The following is a 26310-nucleotide window of genomic DNA, read 5'->3' as shown; positions in this document are numbered from 1 at the left end:
TGCCTTAGGTCAAGTGAGGTCATTAGTCCATTTAGCTCAGTATTGTCTAAACCAGTGTTATTGAGTCCCAAGATGTGGATGGACTCCAATTCCCATCATCCACAACCAGCTTAGCCGAAAGGTCAAAGGATTATAGGAGTTGGAGTCCATCCACATCTGGGAATCCAACCTGGAAAAACATTGGTCTACACTGAATGGCAACAGCTCTCCAGAGTCTCAGAAGCAGGGGTCTTTCCCAGTCCTGTCTGGAGATGCCATTGGTTACTGAAGCTGGGACATGGTGCGCTCCGTACGTTGCTGGACTGTGAGTCCCACTTTCCCTAAACACTGGCCACACCGGCTGGGGATGATGGGAGTTCAAGTTCAACAACATCTGAAAGGCACCACATTGACTACTCTTGATCTGTACTGATTCGCAGCGCACAGAAACGCCGTTTACCTTCCCGCCACAGCAGTACCTATTTATCTACTTGCACTGGTGTGCTTTCGAACTGCTAGGTTGGAAGGAGCTGGGACTGAGCAACGGGAGCTCACCCCATCATGGGGATTCAAACCACTGATCTTCTGACTGGCAAGCCAAAGAGGATCAGTGGTTGAACCTGGTGCCTTTTGCATGAATGTTCTACCACTGAGCAGCAGCTCTCTAGGACAGACATGGGCAAACTCGGCCCTCCAGATGTTTTGGGACTACAACCCCCATGATCCCTTGCTAACAGGACCAGTGGTCAGGGATGGTGGCAATTGTATTTTATATATATATATATATATATTTATTAAGGTTTTTGAATATGAATGCACAAATAATAAACAATCTTACTTCTGTCACAAACATAGTTTCATCACTTCTTTGGACTCCCTCGCATCTCCCGCTCCCATTTACATCGTTAAAAGATTTTTCCAAACAAATTATCAACTTGTTTACAATCTCGTGTCCACTCATTCAAATATAATCTAGCAATTCTTCCAAAAAAAATTTATATTTTCTTTAGTCTCACTTATCATCAAGTTTAAATCTAATTTAGTGGTGGCCAATTTTTTATAATCTAGCATCCTTCTTAACATTCAACCAAATTACAATGTTTTTGTAGATACATCTTAAATTTCTTCCAGTCTTCCTCAATCTTCTCTTCTCCCAAGTCTCGGATTCTGCCAGTCATCTCGGCCAGTTGCATATAGTCCATCAGCTGCATCTGCCACTCTTCCAGTGTGGGTAGATCTTGAGTTCTCCAGTTTTTTGCGATAAGTATCCTTGCTGCCGTTGTTGCATACATAAAGAATGTTCGATCCTTCTTTAGCACCTTCTGGCCGACAATACCCAGAAGGAAGGCCTCTGGTTTCTTAGTGAAGGTATACTTAAATACCTTTTTCAGCTCATTATATATCATTTCCCAGAAGGCCTTCACCTTAGGGCATGTCCACCAGAGGTGAAAGAATGTTCCTTCATTTTCTTTACATTTCCAACATTTATTATCAGACGAATGGTATATTTTGGCAAGTTTAACTGGGGTCATGTACCATCTATATATCATTTTCATTACATTTTCCTTCAGAGCATTACATGCGGTGAAGTTCAGCCCAGTGGTCCACAACCTTTCCCAATCCTCAAACATAATGTTATGCCCAATGTCCTGCGCCCACTTTATCATAGCCGATTTAACCATTTCGTCTTGTGTATTCCATTTTAACAGCAAGTTATACATTCTAGATAGTACCTTAGTCTTTGGTTCTAACAATTCTGTTTCTAACTTCGATTTCTCCACCTGGAACCCTAACTTTTTGTCATTTTTAAAAACTTCTTTAATCTGAGCGTAATGTAACCAGTCTCGCACTTTATCCTTCATTTTCTCCAAACTCTGCAATTTCCAATTGTCTCCATCTTTTTCTAATATTTCCCAATATTTTGGCCATTTGGCCTCCATATTGGGTCTTTTTCAGGCCTTAGCTTCCAGAGGTGAAAGCCACCTTGGAGTTTTATTTTCCAATAAGTCTTTATATTTTGTCCAGACATTAAACACTGCTTTCCTGACAATATGGTTCTTAAAGGCCTTATTGATCTTAACTTTGTCATACCATAAGTATGCATGCCAACCAAAAGCATTGTTAAAACCTTCCAGGTCCAGTACGTCAGTGTCTTCGAGAAGTAGCCAGTCTTTTAGCCAGCAGAAAGCTGCGGCTTCATAGTACAACTTTAAGTCTGGCAGGGCAAAGCCCCCTCTTTCTTTCGCATCTGTTAATATCTTAAACTTAATTCTGGGCTTTTTGCCCTGCCAGACAAATTTAGATATATCTTTCTGCCACTTCCGGAAGCACTCCGTCTTGTCCACAATCTGTAGTGTTTGAAACAAAAACAACATTTTTGGCAATACATTCATCTTAATGGCAGCAATTCGGCCTAACAAAGAAAGCTTCAGTTTTGTCCAACTGTCCAAGTCTCTCTTAATTTCAGACCAACATTTTTCATAGTTATCCTTAAATAGACTCAGATTTTTTGCTGTTATGTTTACCCCTAGGTACTTTACCTTTTTAACCATAGTTAGTTCTGTTTCTCTCTGAAACCGTTCTGACTCTGTATCTGTCAAATTTTTTCCCAGCACCTTGGTTTTCTGTTTGTTTAATTTAAATGGTGGGAATTGTAGTCCCAAAACATCTGGAGGGCTGAGTTTGCCCATGCCTGTTCTAGGATCTCTGGTGAAGAATGCTATTTCCCAGCCCAACTAGAGATGCCAAGGAATTGACCTTTTATGTGTAAAGAACATGTTATCTCACTGAGCTGTGGCCTCATCAGTCGCAGCTGCCTTCTATAGAATCAGACCATTGGTCCACCTAATGCTTTTGGGGTTGTTTGTGCTCAGAAACATATTTGCAGAAGGAAATGGGAAAATGCATCCCAACAAGTCAAAGCACCGCTCCATCTAGCTTGGCATGTTGACAACTTTAGACTGGGAACAACTTTCCCTCAGGCAGAGAGAGAGGGGGGGTGTCCTCAATACTTGTTCCCAGACAGCGTATTGACTAAAATTCTGGAGAGGACGATGATTTTAATACATGCGCCAATCATTTTCATACAAAGTCTCAAAGCAACTTAAGCAGAAAAATGCTAATGGATAGAATCAATTGAAAGGCAAAATACAAAGAGCAATACACAAGATTCCTTAAACGTTTATCTAACCACACAGTCCTGTCCTAACCCACTAAAATTGATGTGTCACATTAGAGATAGACTTAGCTACCAAAGGTCTGGAACACCCAAAAACTGACAGCGTTGGTGTTGGGAAGAGCTTTCCATAAACAGTGGGCCTGAAAAAGTGTGTTCTTGAGTCTCCATCCTTCACACCTTCCATGAAGAGAGCCTCTAATGAAGATAGCAGAGTCTGGATTGGCTCATGTGAGGAAAGGCAGTCTCTGAGGTCCTGAGCCAAGTAAGGCTTTATAGGTCAAAACCAGTACTTTGAAATGACTCCAGAAAATAAATTGGGAGCCAGTGCAGTTGGGGCAGGTTCAGTGTAAGAATCAGATCTCAAATCATGTACTTCATGTTAAATCTGTCAGATTAGTTTCTCAGTTTTCCAATCCTAAATTCAGTTCTCCACATTCATAGCCTGCATCTTCCGCAGACTGGGACTCAAGGTGTCTTACACAAATTAAAACCAACACAGATAAAATATAGAAGGCTAAAAACTTGTAAAATATAATCATTAAAAAGTAATTGTAGTATAAAAGAATTAAAACATATGTATTAAAATTAGATTGCAAAAGAGCAAAGCACTATTTCCACACCAGTGTCCATTTAAAGAAGAGAAATGTTTCATGAAAATTCACCAGCATTTTAGGGTGGTTTTCTCCTAATTCACACATTTTTGCCTGAACTTTTGCTTACCATACACAATTTTGAAAAGCAATTCCCCTAATATAATGCATTTTTTGTATCCTGTTTTCACTAATATATGCATTTTTACACACATTTTACCTAAATGTACAATTTCTAAACTGCATGACTTGGCTGCAGAACAGCTTTGCAAAATCCAGGGAAATCCAGATTTCATAGGATGGCTGCAATTTGGTTTGCATCTTGTTTCATAACGTGTGGGTTAGGTAGGTATGCCTTTAAATGAGAACCGAACCAAATTTCTTCCCTCTCCTATCCACCCCATCTCTCACCGCTAATGCAACAAGCCTGAGCAATGGGGAGAGAAACAAGAGATGAAACTCACCTTCTTATCGCTGAGGCCGGTCACCTGGTCAACAAATTCCTCCTGGATCATGAATGCAGCCAAGTTGGCTGTGTAGCTTGCCAGGAATATGACAGCAAAGAAAGCCCAGACGGACACCATGATCTTGCTGGTGGTTCCTTTTGGATTCTGAACTGGCACAGAGTTGTTAAACACCAGGCCCCACAACAGCCACACGGCTTTCCCGATTGTGAAAGATGGTCCATGTGGATCTGCAAGTCACAAAGAACCGACGTTAGGATAAGGCATCCATTGCAAGGAAAGGGTTCCTGAGGTCTTCACCGTAATGCTGCTGCTGTTGTAGCAAGTTGCAGCTGACCAAGTCCTACTCAGAGTCAAAAATTGAAGGGATTCAGTTAAACTATTTTTAGTCAACTGGTTTCACTGGGTCTGTTCTAAGTATGACCTGGGCCACATTCTCACCAAACCAGACCCTCCAAGTCTCCCTATTTTCCAGGGACATCCCTGATTTAGATAAGTCATCCCAGTTTCTGATTTGATCCCAGAATGTTCCACTTTTCCTTTAAAAGGGTAAAGGGACTCCTGACTCTGGGGTTGTGGTGCTCATCTCGCTTTATCGGCCGAGGGAGCCGGCGTACAGCTTCCGGGTCATGTGGCCAGCATGACTAAGCCGCTTCTGGCGAACCAGAACAGTGCCGTTTACCTTCCTGCCAGAGCGGTACCTATTTATCTACTTGCACTTTGATGTGCTTTCGAACTGCTAGGTTGGCAGGAGCAGGGAACGAGCAACAGGAGCTCACCCTGTCGTGGGGATTCAAACCGCCGACCTTCTGATTGGCAAGTCCTAGGCTCTGTGGTTTAACCCACAGTGCCACCCTATTTTCATCGGAGAAATTTTGGAGCGTATCTGACCTCCGAGCCACCAGAAGGCAATCCTGTATAGGGAAATTGTTTTAATGTTCAATGTTGTCCTATGTTTTTATATATGTTGGAAGCTGCTCAGAGTGGCTGGGGCAAACCCAGTAAGATGTGTGGGGTACAAATAGTAAAATTATCATCATGGAATGGGATGTCCCTATTTTCATCAGAGAAACGTTGGAGGGTATGGCATACATTTCCAGGTCTATGGTGTCATTGTAAACAGCAGTGGCTTCCCCCAAAATATTCTTGGTGCTGTAGCTTTTTAAGGGTGCTGAGAGTTGTTGCAAAACTTCTATATTCACCTCCCAGAGCTACAGTTCCCAGGGTGGACCTCTTTCATCCCAGGGAACTATGGAATATAACAACCACAAACTGGTCTGGAAATGCAGAGAACTGGGCTTCAGGTTGGAAAAATGAAGAATGCAGAGAAACTGATATATCTGCCCATCCCTAGTGCCAACAAATTTGGAACAGCACCCTAAGGCTTTGTGGGGGCAGCGGGCTAAGAATACAATAACAGGCTGCTGGATCAGGCCAATGGCCCATCTAAGTCCAGCATCCTGTTCTCACAGTAACCACCCAGATGCCTGTGGAAAACCCACAAGCAGGATTCAAGCAGAAGAGCACCCCCCCCCCCCCCGGTTTTCAGAAACTGGTATTCAGAAGAATTTCTGCCTCTTGCCATCGATGCACAGCATAGCCATCATGCCTAGCAGCCATCCAAAAAAAAATTGAAATACGGTGGTAATTTGGGCTACATACGCTTCAGGTTACGGACTCCGCTAACCCAGAAATAGTGCTTCAGGTTAAGAACTTTGCTTCAGGATGAGAACAGAAATCATGCTCTGGCGGCGCGACAGCAGCGGGGGGGGCATTAGCTAAAGTGGTGCTTCAGGTTAAGAACAGTTTCAGGTTAAGTACGGACCTCTGGAACGAATTAAGTACTTAACCTGAGGTACCACTGTACTTTATTGTCACTTGTACAACTTGCATACAGTGAGATTACACAAGCACCCCCACTCAGCTCTCTTAGTCTTAATTCCCCTCGTTTACTGACGCACACCCACCAAACCCAAAAGTCCATTGCCCTGTTGTTATCTTTTCATTCAGCAGCCTAACAGCCCACGGATAGAAGCTGTTCTTTACCCTGTTGGTGCGACTAATCATGCTTCTATATCTTCTGCCTGAAGGCAGGAGATCAAGAAAGTGCTGGCCAGGGTGTGAATCATCCCTGAGAATTTTCCTCACTCTCCTGAGGCAACGTTCGCCTGCTATTTCATCCAGTGGATTCATGGGACAGCCCATAATATCTTGTGCTGTATTCACCACCCTCCGTAGGCACTTCCTATCAGTTGATGTCAAACCAGAGTACCACACCATGCTGCAGTATGAAAGGACACTTTCTATTGTGGACCGGTAGAAGGAGATCATCAAATGTTGATTGACACCATTCATTCGCAGAACTCTGAGGAGTTAGAGTCTCTGTTGGGCTTTCTTAACCACCTGGGTTGTATTTATTTTCCAAGTAAGGTCTTCACTGAGATAAACTCCTAGGAATTTAAAGGAAGAGACTCCACACAGCCCTCCCCGATGTACAGTGGGCTAGTTCTCCTCTCTTCCTCTGAAAGTCCAACACTCTCAACAGCCCTCTCCTACGTGAATTTGTCCAATTCTCTTTGAAAGCCATCTAGGTTAGCAGTCATGGCTGCCTCCTGCAGGAATGAGTTCCATAGTTTAACTGTGCACTGCCTGAAGAAGTCCTTTCTTTGAGAAGGACATTCAGGGGCTGATCTCAGGGCCCCCTATGCGTGCAAAAGAACGTGCCCATCTCAGCCAAGGACTGTGAGAGTCGTCCACAAAGAACTAGTCCATTGTAGGCCACATATTAAATGAGACTCTCTGACCACTTCCATTGTGTGCTGTCTAACTGTTTCCCAGGAAGCCAAAATGGGGTTAAGGAGGTGCAAAGCGGTGGGAAAGGCAAGAGAGGAGACAGAAGGAAACTTCTGGCGAGTCATTCCCTGAACACGGAGTCGTACCTTTCCCTTGTGCCAGGTTCCGGTTGTAGCCCACGGGGCTGAAGTACTCAAACACAAAGACGGCGATGGCCGACACAATCAGCAACATCACAAACATCATCACCCAGACCGAAGCGCTGAAGGGCTCTGCGGAAAGAGGAGAGCGTGAGTTGCAACAAACAGCCTTCTGCGGGGAGAGGGGAAGGAAGCATTGACGCGGTTGCTTGCTCGCTGGAGATTTTGTGTGTGTTTTAAGAACCAAAATAGCAGCAGGTAATCTGACAAGGCGGCTACGTCTCCCCAGAGTCGCAATGCAGGCTGGAGAGAGAAAGAGAGAGAGAGACCCCCCCCCCCAGCAATGCATCTCGAGCTGCGAGTGTCAGGAGGAGAGTCCCATGCAGGGATCTGGCCTGGGAAGAAAGCCCGAGGGGCGGAGAAGAGTTATAATAGAAACAAAAGCCCCCCCACACACACACCTTGCAACTTTGCTCAGGGTCACCAAGATCTGTGCTGCAGTTGGATGCATAGCTAGCACATGGAGAGATGTCGGGTTAGGTTAACTTGATTACGGGGGGGGGGCAGGGGGAAGACGACAATCTCACTTCACTGCCATTTCTCTCCTGGGATTTTGCCTCCGTTATTAGGACATGTCCAGATCAAGATTCTATTTCGGCTGGGGGTGGGAGGCAAAGGTTTAGCAACTCTTGGGAGGAGAGCACAGTTTGCAAGCACCCAATGCCATCGGAAGACTTGGAGGGCAAGCACAAATTTGCAGGAAACTGTATGAGCTAATGCAGATCCCAAACTCTGGGGGCCCCCTTAGTTCCATAAATTCATCCCCCGCATCCCCTACCCTAAAAAAAAAGCATTAATCAGAATAGTGGTTTGCATAAGCCACTAAGGAAGATAATAACACAATAAAATAGCAATCAATTGCACATTTATTCAAAAGCCATTTAAAACTATTTAGTTTAATTGATTCAACAGAACTGATTAACTTGATCCAGGGATATCAGCTTTTCAAAGGCTAATAGTCATTTACATTTCCAACACCCCCTTGCCTCTTAGCACCCTGCTAGCTAATCCCACCTCCCCCTGTGGGTGGCACCACCCACTTTGGGGACCACTGAGCTAATGTATATCTGTAGGTGCCAATGCACGCCAGTTTTCAGAAGGAGAGCCAGCTTGAAAGCAAAGATATATTTTTTTTAATTTTAAAAAAATTAAAAAGTTATCAAAGTTAAAACAACAGAAGGGGAGGGACAGGAGATCTGGGCTCCATCTTCATATGGCATCCCTTCAGATATTTGATTTGAAGATGGCTATCATATCCCCTTTCAGTCTCCTCTTTTCCAGGCTAAACATACCCAGCTCCTTCAACCGTTCCTCATAGGGCTTGGTTTCCAAGACGTGTGTACCTTTTATGATTTGATTTTAATGCTTCGTATTACTGAAACTTAAAAGGGGCAACAACCCTAGCAAACCATAATGCAATAACACCAAATAGGCTAAAGTAAAAGCAAACAAATATCCGGCTTCATGGAAACCAAGGCAAGTACAAAACAGAGAAGGAGGCATAAGGCAATAAAGTAAGAAGAACCTGCAGCAAAAGGGGGAGAACGGCTTGCACCACATTGAACTCCTTGGAGGAAAGAAGGTGGGATGTAAACATGATAAATAATAAAGAAAAAACAAAAGAAATAAACATGCTCTAATAGCAATGCAAGTCCAGTGCTTCTGCTGCAGCGTCTGAAGACACATCTGTATTCCATTGAGGACTGCAGATCTGCCGTCCTCACCATTTAATCTCTCAAACCTCACCCTGCCCCTGGGGGATTTTGCAGAGCAGGCTGGCTGTTATGTACTGAGTTGAATAGGATCCAAAAGGCAGCAGTCTGATTGGTCCTAGAACAATAGGATTCAGAATGCAGCAGTCTGATTGGTCCTAGAACAATAGGGTCCAGAATGCAGCTGTCTGATTGGTCCACAGGAGCCACCCAATCCAGCTGCAGGTGGAAGTGAATCCGCAAGCAGATTGGCTTACAGGTGAATCCCGGAATTAGCCAATCACGTGGGGCCCATTGTGTAAATAATGTATATAAAGCAGACATTCTGGGGGAACTTCCATTCCTCCTCACCGCTATGAGCTGAATAAAGAGCATGAAATCCACTCTCGACTCTGAGTATATTTCACTGGCGCTGGCGCTTGTGACCACCTAGCATCCAAAGAACTGCACTGAGAGCACGTCAAACGTGGCAGAAGAAGTTTCTAGCTCCCTGGCTGAAAGTAGGCCCCCGTCTTCAGCACTATATTAAGCAGACAAGCCTGTTCTCCAAACTTTTAAATGTGCAATTTGTAAAAGAGTGACAGAAATGTGTCATGGAACTGCTAGGCGTACTGTGCAGGTTTTGGGGCAGGGTGGGGGGGAGAATGAAAGCTGTCAAAGTATACAGGAAGGGGAGAGATAAAGCTGAATCAGTCTGTAGAAACAGGAGAACGGGAGGGGGCTTACCTAAAAAAGCAGATGGAGACACTGTTCCGTTACTCCGTGACACCATGACACTTATTCCCGTTTCTACAAAGGGCACAGAAAAATCGACCACCTCCGAACGCTCGCCGTTGATGGTGAGGGATCCCACGGCCATCACGGCTTGCTTTTTGACCACCTGATGCCCAAAGAGAAGAAAGAGAGAAAAAGAAAAGACAGACAAGGTCAGTCCACCAAGGGAGGTCTGTCCCATCTCAGGCGAAATCAGAACGTTGGTGCGTGGCCAACTTTTGACTTAAGTGCTCTTTTACCTAACATAACTTACTTCCCCAATCATTCCGTTCCACTCGTTGTTGATCTTTTTCCCGTGCTTGCCATTGGTCACCAGGTAGAGGTCGTAGGTGAACTTGATGGCTTTGGAGAGCTTCTTCAGGATGTCGATGCAGAAGCCCTTGCAACATTTCTTCACGTTCTTTCCTTCCTTGGTGATGTTGCTGATGAGGCAAGCAAACAAAAGCTAACTAACTAAGAAACCCAAAGAGACCTCTTGGCTTTTAAAGTGGGTAGGCAAACACTTGGGTTCGGAGGGCAGGTCTGTGCATGAGTATTTCTAGTCAGGATGTCTATGCAAAACCTCCATGTTCAGGGGCAGTGTATCTCAATATCAATTGCACAGGGAAATAACAGGATATGCCTGTTGGCTGCATGTGCTGCTTTGGGCATTCAGGAAGTCATCACCTGGGTGTGGAAGAAGATGTTGAGCTAGAAACACCTGCATTTTGATCCAGCACAGCTCTTCTTACATTTTCCGTCATGATAATCAAATGACCTAATAACTAGTCATGTCCATTAATTATTCTGAGCAAAACCTAACTGAACACCACCCTATATATATCAATATTATATTATTATATGGGTATTATAAACAGATAGCTTCCCGAGTTTCCTAAAACAGTGGCCCAGGTCCAAGACCTACCTCTGACTCACAACTCACCACATGGAACCCATATGATTTAAACTTAATAATGCACATTATGAATCCCAAAATGGCAATTCATAGAGTAGCACACCTTACTGTTACTACGAAATGAAAAGCAGTGGCCGTTACACTGGAAGGCTGAGAAGCTGTTGAAAAGCAGTGCTTTTTGCAATATGGGAGAAATCTAGAAAGCCCCAGGAATAAACTAGGAAGTGAACAAATAATAATAATAATAATAATAATAATAATAATAATAATAATAATAATATATTTATTTATACCCCGCCCATCTAGCTTAGTTTCCCCAGCCACTCTGGGTGGCTCCCAATCGAGTATTAAAAACAATACAGCATTAAATATTAAAAACTTCCCTAAACAGGGCTGCCTTCAGATGTCTTTTAAAGATAAGATAGCTGCTTATTTCCTTCACATCTGATGGGAGGGCGTTCCACAGGGCGGGCGCCACTACTGAGAAGGCCCTCTGCCTGGTTCCCTGTAACTTCTTGCAGTGAGGGAACTGCCAGAAGGCCCTCGGAGCTGGACCTCAGTGTACGGGCTGAACGATGGGGGTGGAGACGCTCCTTCAGGTATACAGTGCCCTTGCTCCATACAGAGTTCTCTCAACAGAGGCACAGATATAGGAAGGTGGGGCATGTGATTGGCCAGAAACACGCACCTTGTTGTAAATTGTCTCATGGCTTTCTCCAGCCACATTGCAACACTCATGGAAATGGATGAAAAGCACCTCCATCAGAAGAATGCATCTTAGTCCAGACACGCATGGAACGTTCCTTTCGTCTGGTCAGCCTAAGCCAGAATCCAACATGGCAGCAACAGCATTGCTGTGACCCATCTGTTGTGGCCTCTCCTAAAATGCTCAGTGTTCAGTGTCATCCACAGCTTTCTGGGAAGCATATTCCACATACGTGACAACAGGTAGATTTTGAGGGGGGACGGGGCTTGGATTCAGCGGCCAATTGAGGCCAGAAGCAGCTTGGCTGTGGAACTGGAGATCAGAAAGCTAAGATCTAACCCACTGGCCTTCACACTTAAAGCCTTCACCCTTTGGCTTTTCAACACCTGTACAGGGGCGGGGACACTTCTCTGCAGAAAACCCTTTGAGGATGGGGGGTCAGGAAATCCCAGACTTACTTAATGATGACAAACTTCCGGCAGGGCACTGTGTTCTTCACACAGGTCTCAGTCAAAGGGTCCATGTCCTCCACGATGACAAAAGGGGCTTCTTCCAACGTGACGATGCTCAGGTGGTTGTTGTCCGGCTCGCTGTCGTTGAAGGAATTAAACCTGGGCCACACCGAATGCTTATGCAGAAGCGTTTTGTTCTCCCATTTCCCCACCTGCAATGGGGAGACGTGAACACGGCTCAGAGGCGGTTGATCTCAGCATGAGCAAAGCTGCCCATTTCAGCTTATATCGTTTTTCCCCATTCTTGAGGGCAGCTTGCCCTGTTTCCTCAACGGTCTGCAGATTTATTTTTTTATAAGCAGCTTGCATTGAAGTTCAATGCATACCCACTGTTGCTTTTGGTCTGCAAACAACACATAATCAATTACCTCTCACTGCCCACATTTGCATTGTGTTTCCTTTGCACTGGAATAAATGGGGTAAAATAACATATAATGTCAATGCGATTCTTGGAATTTAGCCAGCCTTACCTGGAGATGCTGGGGATCAAACCTAAGACCTTCTGCATGCAAAACAGATGTTCTACTCCTGAGCTGGGACGCAGGTGGCACTGTGGATTAAACCACAGAGCCTAGGACTTGCTGATCAGAAGGTCGGCGGTTCGAATCCCCACGATGGGGTGAGCTCCTGTTGCTCAGTCCCTGCTCCTGCCAACCTAGCAGTTCAAAAGCACATGAAAGTGCAAGTAGATAAATAGGTACCACTCCGGCGGGAAGTTAAATGGCATTTCCGTGCGCTTCTCTGGTTCGCCAGAAGCAGCTTAGTCATGCTGGCCACATGACCCGGAAGCTGTACGCCGGCTCTCTTGGCCAATAAAGCGAGATGAGCACCGCAACCCCAGAGTTGGCCATGACTGGGCCTTTACCTTTACCCCTGAGCTACAGCCCTTGTCCCTACTGTGCAGCTGCCTCATATCTTCTTCAGGAGCACCTGAAGCTGGGTGGTAGGTCAGCTGCTTTGAATGCAGGAGGCCAAAGATTCTATTCCCAGAATCCCAGTTTTAAAAGAATTTGGTAGCAGGGGGATGAGAAATATTCTGAGACCCTGGAGAATTTCCAGCGGTCAAAGCAGACAATACTGGGCTAAACACTCTGTAACAGAAGGCTTCATGTATACTCCTGATGAGATACAGAGGACTGTCAAAGGCTCCCTGTCCCCTCTTTGCCCAGGCTGCCCCACTAAATCCCCACTGAACCACCAGAATTAATTGCAGAAAAGAGAGAAAAGGCAAACTCTTAAAGCAGGTTTTTGCTCGCCGGTCATCTGAAGGAACAGAGGGAGGCTGAATATAAAACTAAAAAGGAATGAGACTCCTCAAGGGTGCCACACAATGCAAAGCTGCTAATCAGTCCTTGGGAATGAATATTGTCCTTTATTGCACAATAAAAGATATTCATAGATCCTTCCACTCCGGGAGCGTGGGCGCTAATTCTCAAAAGAGCATTTAAAGTCTTGGCTGAGAAAGATGATGGATGCTTTGGCGAGGGGGTGTCCATTTTCCCTGCTATTTTGAAATGGAAGGAACAATTATCAGAAGCAGAACAGTTTTGAGGAAGACAACAGTATATTGTTAATCAGGTTAACACAATGGGCTGGGGATGAGGCAGGCCAGTGGCAGTGTACGAGGGAAAACCTGATGAGACAGTTGCCTTCAGGGACCCAAATGAGTGATCTTAAAGGAGGCACTCTGCTATATTGAGGTGGGGGGTGCAGAGCCAGTGGTAGTGTAGTGGTTAGAGTGTTGAACTGGGAGGACCTGGGAGACAAGGGTTCAAATCCCCTACTGAGCCACAAAGGCCACTGGGTGACCCTGGGCTAGTTGTTGATTCTCTTAGTTAGCGCCAACACAGTTCATGGAAGACAATCTAAGGACAATAGCCAATGCAGGTAACCAGTTCTACACTGTCATAGATGATAGTGATTCACACAATATACTTAAAGCACAATGATACCACTTTAAATGAGTCGTGGCTTCCCCCAAAGAATTCTGGGAGCTGCAGTTTGTTAGGGGTGCTGAGAGTTGGTAGGAGACCCCCTATCCCCCTCAAGGAGCTTTAATTCCTAGAACAGTTTAACAATCAATCCCTTTTCCCAGGGAACTCTGGGAACTGTAGTGCCTTGAGGGGAAGATGTTATTTTTGCTCATTCTCTTATGCAATCTCACTGGAGATCTAACCTTACAAAGAAATGGTCTCAGACCCCTTCTCCACCGTGCCTAATTTTTATAAACCCCTATCTTGCGTCTACCACCACCCCATGCCCAAACTAAGACATACCCAAACGTTTAGCCCCAGGGTAGACAACACAATGCTCTCCAGATGTTCTTGAACTCCAGCTCCCATCAGCCTCGGTCAGCATGGCTAGTGATCAAGGGATGATGGGATATGTAGTCCAACAACCTCTGAGAGGTTGCCATTTCTAGCTGCTGAGCTGACTGCAGGGGATATCGGCCACAGCCCCCTGATGCCTATTGTCAGGGCTGGCCCAACAAATCCGTCCAGGTCCTTTGCTCCCCCTTGTTATTTTGGCTCAGTCTTTGTTCAACTCACTGCACATTTCCCCGCACTCGTCTAATGGGCATCGTAAGCAACCGTGTGCCCTTGACGATCATCCGTTTCTTTCCTTTCTCTCTCTCCAGCATTCTTAAACATAACTGCTATTATGCACCAAGAATCATGATTACCATGAATTAATGCACGCCGGCTTTAATTGCTGCCCATATGGAGAATCGCGCCATTCTCTCAAAGTTAAAATGGCCCTTGAGCAGCACGGTAAAAGGTTTTTGGGAGCATGTGACTCTGGCAAAGAATTATACAGTAAATGGTATATAGAAATGATTGAATGTGACCAGCAACACTCTGCTTCATCTCTCTCTCTCCACGTTTAGTTACAGATGAGATTAATAAGGACGCCAGGTTTTTACAGATGGGACTGCCGCGCTGCAACAGTGAATTAATTGAGAGCTAAATTGAGTTAAAATCCAAGCCTTTCCGTGTCATTTGGAACCATCCTCAAATCAAATCCCAGGGCTACCTTTCTTCTCTTTTTGGGAGAGAGAGGAAGATGAAGGGACCAGCTACATCTTACATGTCTTCCTATATGCATAGAAATGTAGGGTGTCGTCACATTCTGTGGTTTGCATGGAGTGTATGTTGTAACTCTGAGAGTGCCTCTTGCTTGTCTGGATAGCATGCAAATGTGTGCAGAACACAGCTGACATTACAAAGGTAACATTTGCAATTGTTCTTCTGCTGTCTCCAGCCCTATCTGCCAGACAGTGCCACCCATTAAACTGGTTGCAAGTAAGAAGGCAATGAGGTGAGTGCTGGCTGATCACTGTGGTGCTCCATTGACCCAAAAGGACAATTCTCCACTGCAAACCCAATAATAATAATAATAATAATAATAATAATAATAATAATAATAATTATACCCCACCCATCTGGCTGGGTTTCCCCAACCACTCTGGGCAGCTTACAGCATATATCGAAACATAATAAAGCATCAAACATAAAAACCTCCCAACACAGGGCTCCCTTCAGATGTCTTCTGTCTCCTCTGTACCTCCCTCTTAAAGGTAAAGGACCCCTGACCATTAGGTCCAGTCGTGACCAACTCTGGGGTTGCGATGCTCATCTCGCTTTATTGGCCGAGGGAGCCGGCATACAGCTTCCGGGTCATGTGGCCAGCATGACTAAGCCGCTTCTGGTGAACCAGAGCAGCACACGGAAACACCGCTTACCTTCCCGCCGGAGCAGTACCTATTTATCTACTTGCACTTTGACGTGCTTTCGAACTGCTAGGTGGGCAGGAGCAAGGACCGAGCAATGGGAGCTCACCACGTCATGGGCATTTGAACTGCTGACCTTCTGATCGGCAAGTCCTAGGCTCTGTGGTTTAACCCACAGTGCCACCCGCTTCCTGTGCCTCCCTCTTAGCATCTGCCTAATGGTAGGCTCAGCTTTGTACCTCCGAGGTGTCCGCCAGGGGTCTTTTCCTGCTACATGGTCCATTTAACTGGAGGTGGGTGGTTTCTGCTCTGCCACTGAGCTAGGGTCCCTTCCCTAGCCACATAGCCGGTTGCACCAAGAAATACCTTCTTTCTGTAGTTTTATGAATATGCGAGCCATGAAGCCTATGTTCTACCTCCACTGTCAGGTGGGCCACTGGCATGATCCATCAGGGCTTGTCTTACATTCCTATGCATTGGAAAATACCAAGGGCAGGGAAAGACGCCAATATGCAGAAGGCAACAGCAAGGCACAAAGCAAAGAGTGCATGCTCTGTGCTCCGTGCATGAAATTCAAAAGCTATTTTAAGAAATGGAACCGTGGAATGGTTTCTGCTTCTCTTTCGTGAGCCCCAAGGCCTTACCTTCTCCCACGACCGGGTTTGATTTAGCACAATGACCACCAGTCTGGGGTGCGCCTGGTAGCCATCTTCGGTGAAGGATAAATCCCTGCCTTCCCAGGTCACATTCATCATAAACCTAGAGAGAAAGGAAACGTTCAAAGGGAAATTAATGAGCTGTCCAACGGTTAATGAGCAAGCTAATTCAGTCATTGGATTAGCTCCGACGAAACATGCACCATAAATCCTCTCTTTGCTCTAAAACCCCTCTTTTTGGGGGGCTGAAACCAAATCCACCATGTACGCGCTGGGGAATTAGTCCCATTAAGATCGGCGGCGCTTAATTCCTCTGTAAGTGTGGTTTTGCAGCCAAAGCCTGCAGGGCTAAAGGGACCAAGAGGCTGTTCCTTTGAAGTGGCAGCCAAGCCATTATGCAGATGTGCCCAATTCTGCAAAACGCGGGCCATTTCTTATCCCGCCACATAATAAGTTAGACTATGAGAGATGAGCCAGTATGAATGGTCTGGAGAGCATCCACTGCTTCTGCTGGGCTGCTGCAAAGTCCCTGCACTAGCCAGGACAGGGGAGTGTCTCAGACAGAGAGCATATTCGAGAAGATCATCCCCTCACCCCTTCACAATATCTGTGGGACCTTCAGAAAAGGAGTGGCCAAATTGTGGCCAGATTGAAAATATCATTTATCGCTGGACCTGCAAGGAAAAGTACAGCAGTGAGCAGATGTGGAAGACGATGCACAATTAATTTAACAGTCCATGCGGCGCACATTCAGGATTTCAATCTGCGTTCTGCCCCGAAGAGAGAGATGCCTGTGCTTTCGAAAAGGGGTCGTGATAGTAAACGAAGCCTGTTGCAAATAATAACGCACCTAAAGCACACAATAATGATTCTGATAAAAACCTGCATCTGTGATTTTGCAGCTAAGTGCCACTGGGAGTGTGATACCGCGATACAGAAAGGGAGAAATGGTTGTGACAGTAAAAAGACGGGCTTTATTCATTTGAGCCAAGCATCCGTTAACTTATGCTGCAGTTGCGCTTGTTTACCCAGCGGGATCTGATGAGAATTTATTACCTGTTTAGATCTTGAGCTGGCTTTTCCATAAACCCCAGCACAGCTTACAAATGTCAAAGACATCGCTCATTCAAAGATTTTGTAGCAAAATGCGAAAGAACACAATTCAACACCTATAACTGTAACAACAGCAGAGTAGAGGCAATTTCAGAAGGCTTCGGGCCACTAAACATTGAACAAGGAAGTTTCAAATGCCAAGCAGAGAGAGAAAGAGAGAGGGCACGCTAGATGGATTCTTCCACAGTTTTGTCCAACCACCAAAAAGTCTCTGCCTCTGGTACCCAAACAATATATCTCTACTGGTGATGGGATGCAGAGACAGGCAGAGATGTGACTGTGGAGCCCAGGGCTGGTTCATAGGGGAGGTGGTGGTTCAGAATACATCCTCATCCTTGATTGTTCAGGCCAATAGCACTGGGACTTGCATCATACTTGCAAACAAATACGCAATGAATGAAGATCCCTAAAGCTCCACATGGCTCGATCCAGTTGTGTGGCTCCACTCAACGCTCCAGTGTGTGCATTTTGGACCAGTTGCTGTTTCCAAACTGCCTTTAACTACAGTTCCACATAGGTCTCCTGACAACAAGACTGGGAAACCTTTTTGCTGCTTCAGGAGGTCTTTGCATGTGATGTTCTTGGGGGGTCAAATGTCAGTGGTGGGAACGGACAGAGGCGAAAGCTGGTGGAGGAGCAATTATGAAAGTTGTACAGGTGGCTAATGCATACCCTCCAACATTTCTCTGATAATACGGAAACAGTGAGAGGCTGGCCCATTAGCCAATGAGGTACTGCCCCACCAACTTCACTCAGCCAGACCCCACCTGCTTGCCTTCTTCCTTATAGCCTCCAGGAGGTAGCACTGCCTGACAGCTTCCTCCTACGGGGTCTCAGTGTTGCCCTTGCAGAACTCAAGAAGGCAGGAAGATGGCGCCAAAACTAGAACTAAGTTTGCCTGTGATCAGCTCTGCTGCCACCTACTGTTGGCCTCCCAGCCTTCCACACAAGTCCAGTTGCAATGAATACCAGCCACCCCTGCAATTCTTCCCAGTCCCCTTCTAGGGCTCATGGAATTAGTTTCATGGATCACAGATCTGAACCAGCAAGAAAAAGGGGCTGTTAATTTTAGTTTATTCTAATATCTTTTTAGGCAATCTTTCATTTCATTATTTCTTGAAATCTCATTCATAACACTTTCCAGAGCCTTTCTTGAAATATGCTGCAAGGTATATGATACAGGAAAGCTGCTTCTTTGTTGATTCCAGAGATTCAGCCGTTCCTCCTGCGAACAAAGCTTTGGTTCAACTACACAGCAAATCGGAAATGTGTTCAAGCACAGGCTGAGCTGAAATATCAACCAAATCCCACATCGGACAGCCTCCTTGCAGGCTATAGTAGGGCTAGCTTAGAAGAAAGCAAGGCATTTGAAGCAGTATCATGCCACTTTAATTGATCATGGCTCCCCCCACCCCCACAAAAATGGAATCCTGGGAAGTGTCATTTATTAATGGTGCTGGGAGTTGTTAACAGGCAAAACGCAGCAACTTTAAAATAATGCACATCCTTATGTCATTATGGTCTGGCTCAGGCATATGCATAAGTCGTTGGTTCTTGGGAGCATCAACTTGCACGTATGAATGAGGCCAGCAAAAACAAAAGAACCTGGCCCATTACCAAAGAGCAGGAGAGCAATTTCTCAAGCCTGGAAAGCTATTAAGTCCATGTTCGGTTTTATGCTAGTAATAGATTGTTCCAATCATGTTTTGCCTAGCTCTGTAGCAACTGGGAAAATGGATTTGCTGGGTTATGATCGGCAGAAACAGCACACTGTACCCTGGATAAATCTTTACAGATGTTATCAAATAATGTAGTGTTGGTTCTAAGTCTTTGACGCTGGTGGGAGATTTCTAGAATGCCGTTTATGAACATTTAAACCAAACAGCTGTATTATGATTATGAGAACAAGAGAAGATCCCATCTAGTCCAGCATCCTGTTTTCACAGTGGTCCACCAGATTCCTCTATGGGAAGTCGGCAAGCAGGTGTACATCCCCTCTCAGCCTCTTGGCTCTTCATCTCATCTCTCACCCAGGTGCCCAACAAAACTCACACATCACCCCCCCCCCAAAATCTCACTTCCTGGAACCTGCTGACATCATCCTAGTCTCTCACTGCTTTTATGTGTAGGCACCCAGCTGGATGGAGCTTCCTCAACCTTCTCATTCAGCACTACCCATCATAAGAAGAGCTCTGCTGGATCAGACCACTGGCCCATCTAGTCTAGCATCCTGTTCTCACAGCAGCAGGGGAGCAGGTGGCGCTGTGGTCTAAACCACTGAGCCTCTTGGGCTTGCTGATCAGAAGGTTGGCGGTTTGAATCCTCGTGACAGGGTGAGCTCCCATTGTTCTGTCCCAGCTCCTGCCAACCTAGCAGTTGGAAAGCACACCAGTGCAAGTATATAAATAGGTACCGCTCTGGCGGGAAGGTAAATGGCGTTTCCGTGCGCTGCTCTGGTTTCAGTCATGGTGTCCTGTTGCTCCAGAAGTGGTTTACTCATGCTGGCCACATGACCCGGAAATCTGTCTGTGAACAAACGCCGGCTCCCTCGGCCTGAAAGTGAGATAAGCACCGCAACCCTGGACTTAACCATCCAGGGATCCTCTACCTTTTACCCTTACATCTCACAGAAGCCAACCCCCCAGGGTCCCTTCCAACTCTACAATTCTATGATCCTATGAATCTGTTGGAAACCCACAAACACGAGACCATTCTCCCATACCTTCCAACATTTATCTGATGAAAATAGGGGTGTCCAATTCCATCATAATAATTCTATTATTTATACTCCAGCCACCTGACTGGCTTGTCCCAGTCACTCTGGGAGGCTTCCAACATATATGAAAACATAATAAAACATTAAACATTTAAGAATTCCCTATACAGGGCTGCCTTCAGATGCCTTTTAAAGGTTGTATAGTTGAGTATAGTCCTTGGCTCAGGAGTCACATAACACTATATCCTTCAACATTTCTCTGATGAAAATCAGGATGTCCTAAGGAAAAGTGGGATATTCTGGGATCAAATCAGAAACTGGGACTGCTTCTGTAAATCCGAGGCTGTCCCTGGAAAATAGGGACAATGGAGAATCTGCTTTCCCCTGCTGCAGCCTCCAACATCTGGCATTCAGCTATACTCAACACACACTGTTCCTCGCTTCACCAGGTTCAGTTTGGTGGGTTTTCTGGCTTATTATTTTTAATTAATATTAATTTATTATTTGTACCCCGCCCATCTGGCTGGGTTTCCCCAGCCACTCTGGGCGGCTTCCAACAGAGATAAAAAATATACTAAAATGTCACATATTAAAAACTTCCCTGAACAGGGCTGCCTTCAGATGTCTTCTGAATGTCAGGTAGTTGTCCATCGCCTTGACATCCAATGGGAGGGCATTCCACAGGGCGGGCGCCACCACCGAGAAGGCCCTCTGCCTGGTTCCCTGCAACTTGGCCTCTCGCAGTGAGGGAACCGCCAGAAGGCCCTCGGAGCTGGACCTCAGTGTCCGGGCAGAACGATGGGGGAGGAGACGCTCCTTCAGATATACTGGACCGAGGCCATTTAGGGCTTTCAAGGTCAGCACCAACACTTTGAATTGTGCTCGGAAACGTACTGGGAGCCAATGTAGGTCTTTCAAGACCGGTGTTATATGGTCTCGGCGGCCGCCCCCAGTCACCAGTCTAGCTGCCGCATTCTGTATTAGTTGTAGTTTCCGGGTCACCTTCAAAGGTAGCCCCACGTAGAGCGCAATGCAGTAGTCCAAGCGGGAGATAACCAGAGCATGTACCACTCTGGCGAGACAGTCCGCAGGCAGATAGGGTCTCAGCCTACGTACCAGATGGAGCTGGTAAACAGCTGCCCTGGATACAGATTTGACCTGTGCCTCCATGGACAGCTGTGAGTCCAAAATGACTCCCAGGCTGCGCACCTGGTCCTTCAGGGGCACAGTTACCCCATTCAGGACCAAAAGATGGCAAATAGCACATCCTTTCACACACAGTTCTTTCCCTGGCCTCCATACACATTTCCCATTCCAGCTGCTTTCTCAGCATACCTCAGAAACGCACATTGTTTCTCTCTTCCCGGAGAGCTTCAACCAGCCCACGAGAGATCACAATATTTTTTTAAAAAAATTAGTCATTGGCAGAGGTGCTTTAGAACAAAACTTCTGAACCACAATGCCATCAGTCAGTCAGTGAAAGAGCTATTAGTTATCACAAAAAAATGCAGACTTTAGGAGCAATCCTGTGTACGAGAAGCTGACATAAACCAGGCTGGTGTAAAGTTAAAATGGATCTAGACCTCGTTCTGCTATTTCCACTCTGCCTAAGCCTGGCAAGGGAGGGAAACAAGCCTTTAAAATAGTGGTCTGTGCCAGGTTTCCAGGTCACATGGCTGAGACAAATGGTTTGGGATTTAGCACGGGCACACATCTTCAGCATCTTCAGCAGTGTTATAAAAATTCTAAGGTCTCAAATGCAGAATAAATATTCATAAATGCACATATATCTAAATATATGAACCACGTGTCAGAAATAGTATGGGAGAGCAATCCTGAAGCCACTTTGACTCTCCCAATGACCGCAAATATTCCTCTGCAGTAAGGGAGGAAAATGGGGAAAGCCTTCCCACTGTCTTTTTGCTTGCAAATCCTGTCTTAAGGCTGCATTTGTGTATGAATAGAGTGAGCCTGTGACCTGGATTCAGGAACTAGTCGGCCCTCCAGATATTTTGGGACTACAACTTCCATCATCCCTAGCTAACAGGACCAGTAGTCAGGGATGATGGGAATTGTAGTCCCAAGCATCTGGAGGGTTGAGTTTGCCTGTGCCTGAACTAAAGTATTAACCATCACAAAAGAATGGCCAGATTGCCCAGGTAATGAAATCAGTGACCATTATCAGGTATCCTGGCAGGCAGGATTTCAGCTGTAGACCGCCTCCTCTGCTGTAGACCGCCTCCTTCTGTGATGTATGTATGATGTTTTTGGCAGGTTGTCTTGGGCTACGGTGTGGGCAATTTCAAAAGTCTATATAAGGGCTTGTGCACCATTGTTCTGGGTTCTATCCTCCCTCCTGCGTGTGGTGAGTGGGGGCTCTGTTGCAACAGTTAACAAAGATCAGGCTTACTAGCTGCTTTGTTTCTCAATATTCTCTGGTTGGCCTCTGATGTTTTCTCCTACCGATACGGAACCCACTTATGGATTCTATACGGGCTCTTGGATATGCCATAAGGGAAAAGGAGCACTTTTCCCCCTCTTATAACAGCAGAGTTCACACCAACTGAGCCAGGAATCAGACGGCTCAGCCCAGTAGTGCCAACTTCTGGAAAAGATTGTGGACACCCAACACAACGTCCTGACATTATACCCTTGATGCTGCAATGAACCGGGAGGGGGACATCACAGCCCCAGAGGCCGGTGGGCCCCATCCTCCCCCTCCCCATGCAGAGGAAAGGAAAGACCGGGGACACCCCCCCCCCCGCCAGCCAGAGGCGGCAGCAGCAGGAGGCGTTTCTGACTACTTAGCCACAGTGGCGTAGCGTGGGGGGTGCAGGGGGGGCCGGCCGCACCGGGCGCAACATCTGGGGGGCGCGCTCGCCACCTCCGGAGTCGCCAAAGAGCCTCGGGTGCAGGCTGTAGCAGAGCCCCATGTCTTGCGGAACCGACGAGCTGTGCGCACGTCCGGGCTGAAGGCGTCCGGCAGGCAGCGGCTCTCAGTGCTCGCCGCGGTCCCCGCGCATCAGGGCCGTGGAGGGCGCGCCAGGCAGCCCCTCCTCACAGCCCCGCCGCTGCCGCTGCCGCTGCAGCTGCAGCTGCTGGGCCATGTTGCATTTTCCTCGCCTCTCTGCCCTCCTCCTCCTCCGGGCAAGCGGCGTCGTTTCGGCGGCAGCGCCAGCGGCAACTCGCCTCAGATCACCTGACACAGACCCCCCGCCGCCGCCGTGGCTACCTTACCGTAAATACCCCAGCCCAGGCAGCAGCAAGAAGAAGCTGGCAGCGGCAGCAGGTTAGGGGTTAGGGGTGCAAATTACTTTCCTTGCCCCGGGTTAGGGGGCGCAAATTACTTGCCATGCCCCGGGTGCTGATAACCCACGCTACGCCGCTGCTTAGCCACACTGCACTTCACTCCAGTATTGGCATCCTCTTCCTCCTCCTGTTGAACCACTGGCTGGGGGCTGCTTCTCCATCCCTCCCCCATGTGGCAGGAGGAGGAGCGACCAGGTACCAAAGCCATTTCGTGCCCGGCGCCATGTTCCCCCTCCTCCACCCTCTGAACATTGGAAGGACCTGTCCCACTAAGAAAAAGCATTGGGGAATGATATCATTATACATTATATCTGTTGCAGATATAATGGGGGGAATGGATTGTAAATAAATGAATACAAAATACCTGTTACTTAAGAGAAGTGTTGAAGCCGCAAAGAGATAGAGGGAAGTCAAACTAATATAGCAGAGATTCAAACTACCGGTAGTTTTCCAGAGCAGAAAGAAAGTGACAGAAAGAAAGAAAGAAAGAAAGAAAGGAAGGAAGGAAGGAGAACCTGGTGTATAGAATATTTAAATTAGTGTTTGTATCCTTTGAACAATTTTGTGTACTTGACAAATTCTTTTTTGCATTTCCCCCTCTCTTTTCTATTTATTTTCTTTTTATATTTTTACTTCTTTCTTTTTCTTTGTATTTTTAGGTACCTGGGTGCAATGTTCAACTGATTTCTTTTTGTAAAAAAAAATTTAAAATGCAATAAAGATTTTTAAAAAGCATTGGGAAATGATATATAATGAATTGAAAAAAAAGTTTAAGATAACTTTTGTTTTTTAAAAGAACAGAAGTTTTTTTGTCAGGAATCATAGGTGCAGAACTACCAAAAGAAAAGAAACAACTGTTTATGTATGCTACAACAGCAGCACGGATGCTCTTAGCCCATGGATGGAAAGAAGATAAAATATCAACCAGAGAAGAACCGCAGACCAAGTTGATGGATTATGCCGAAATGGCAAGAATGATGGGAAAGATGAGAAATCAGGAAGACCAAATATTTGTGAAAGAATGGAATAACTTTATAATATATTTGAGAGACCACCGTAAACAGATGAGATCATTAGCAGGAATACAATGACACTTGTAAAGTAACACAAACTTTGTAAACTATGGATGCTTATTAGACAGATTACAGTAAAAGATCCAGAAATGAAAGATTGACTTGGAACCCAGGGAGGGAAGGAGGGAGGTCCGAAGGTTTGAGGAACCTTTTGTTTTATTTTTATTTTTTTATGGTTATTGTTGTTGTTGTTGTTTAGTCATTTAGTCGTGTCCGACTCTCCATGGCCCCATGGACCAGAGTATGCCAGGCACTTCTGTCTTCCACTGCCTCCCGCAGTTTGGTCAAACTCATGCTGGTAGCTTCGAGAACACTGTCCAACCATCTCGTCCTCTGTCATCCCCTTCTCCTTGTGCCCTCCATCTTTCCCAGCACCAGGGTCTTTTCCAGGGAGTCTTCTCTTCTCCTGAGATGGCCAAAGTGTTGGAACCTCAGCCTCAGGATCTGTCCTCCCAGTGAGCACTCAGGGCTGATTTCCTTCAGAATAGATAGGTTGGATCTTCTTGCAGTCCATGGGACTCACAAGAGTCTCCACCAGCACCATAATTCAAAACCATATAATGGTTATATATGTTATGCATTAACATTATGAAAAACCAAATGGACAAAATTTTGAAAAAGAAAGAAAGAAAAAGCATTGGGGCCCCCAAACTGCCTCAGCCCCATGGAGTTGGTGCCTATGGCTCAGCCATAGATCTGTTCCAGCTGGACTTCCAACCCTAGGGTTCTCCCCATAGTCAAGCAGAAAGATACAGTACATTTTAGCACAGAGGATTTCCAGAGTGTTCACCCCATTCTGTGTGAAATGGTTTTGCTTGATCTGTGTGCTGCTAAGGCAAGCACAGAAAGCGTACCTGGGATATATTTATCTCTATCAACCAAGAAGTAACATATTCCCTCCCTACTGTGAAAAGAAAGAAAGAAACTGTCTCAAGAACCTCTTAAAGGCGGAGGGGGAAAAAATCCCTACCCCTAGAGGAATGATACAGGCAACACTACAATATGTAGGGAACAATATATTCCAACCCCTCTCTGCCCACAAATGCATCAATGACAATTTGCAGGCATTCTAGCAAATCTCACCTCTAAATATGCTATGGGCATGGGCTGAAATCTCAAAGCAGTCAGTGTGTTCCTCTTTCTGTCAATAGATTTAAAGATAAAATGAACTGGAAGACCATAATCAGATGTAACAGGACAATAAAACGGCGAGAACTGCAAAAAGTTGGAATATAACATCTAGTTAACCAAAGGTCTATATCCATGTAACTTTATTTCGCAGCTGTATGAGTAGCAGCCTCAGTGGCACCAGGAAGAAGTCTGTAATTGATTATGCATTTATTTATTTTAATGAAAGAACTGCTTTCCCAGATCAAATCAAAACCAAAGGAACATTGAAAGACGCTTTAGTGGGTCAGACTACTGGGTCATCTGGCTCAATATTGCCTGCACAGACTGGCAGTGGCCTGCCAGGATTTCAGTTAAATGTCTTTCCCAGTCCTACCTAGAGATGCTGGGAATTCAAACTGGGACCTTCTGCATGCAAAGCAAATGCTCTACAGGTGAGCCTTGGTCCTTCTCTTAATCCACCAACCATTCCATCTTCCCATCTATTTCAGCATCCTGTTCTCACAATTGCCAGCTGGATGCTTCCAAGAAACCAGCAAGGACGATGTAAGCACAATAGCACTCTTTCGCTCATGATCTCAGCAACTAGGACCCTCATACCTACGGGACCGCCTCTCCTGGTATGCCTTGCGGAGGACCTTAAGGTCCACAAATAACAACACTTTGGAGGTCCCGAGCCGCAAGGTGGTTAGAGTGGTCTCAACTAGGGCCAGGGCCTTTTCAGTACTTTTCAGTACTTCAGATGTCTTCTAAAGGTTGTACAGTTACTTATCTCCTTAGCT

General features: G+C 45.9%; 1 protein-coding gene across 2 annotated transcripts in view; it reads right to left on the bottom strand.

Annotated features, from left to right (window-relative positions):
- GRIN2A (glutamate ionotropic receptor NMDA type subunit 2A) overlaps window positions 1-26310 on the bottom strand; it is a 232955-nt gene that overhangs the window by 47624 nt on the left and 159021 nt on the right. For both annotated transcript variants that reach the window (XM_081839527.1, XM_081839526.1), the window contains exons 5-10: window positions 16178-16292; window positions 11750-11955; window positions 9944-10112; window positions 9643-9796; window positions 7151-7276; window positions 4212-4441 (exon numbers count right to left, since the gene is read on the bottom strand). In XM_081839527.1, the coding sequence (XP_081695653.1) occupies window positions 4212-4441; window positions 7151-7276; window positions 9643-9796; window positions 9944-10112; window positions 11750-11955; window positions 16178-16292 (1000 nt within the window). The remainder of the gene's footprint in view (window positions 1-4211; window positions 4442-7150; window positions 7277-9642; window positions 9797-9943; window positions 10113-11749; window positions 11956-16177; window positions 16293-26310) is intronic.

This window comes from Podarcis erhardii (genome assembly GCF_964252035.2).
Source record: "Podarcis erhardii genome assembly, chromosome: 14".
Classification (NCBI taxonomy): Eukaryota; Metazoa; Chordata; class Lepidosauria; order Squamata; family Lacertidae; genus Podarcis; species Podarcis erhardii.
Note: the sequence above shows the minus strand (reverse complement) of the source record. Positions and strands in the feature narration are given on the sequence as shown.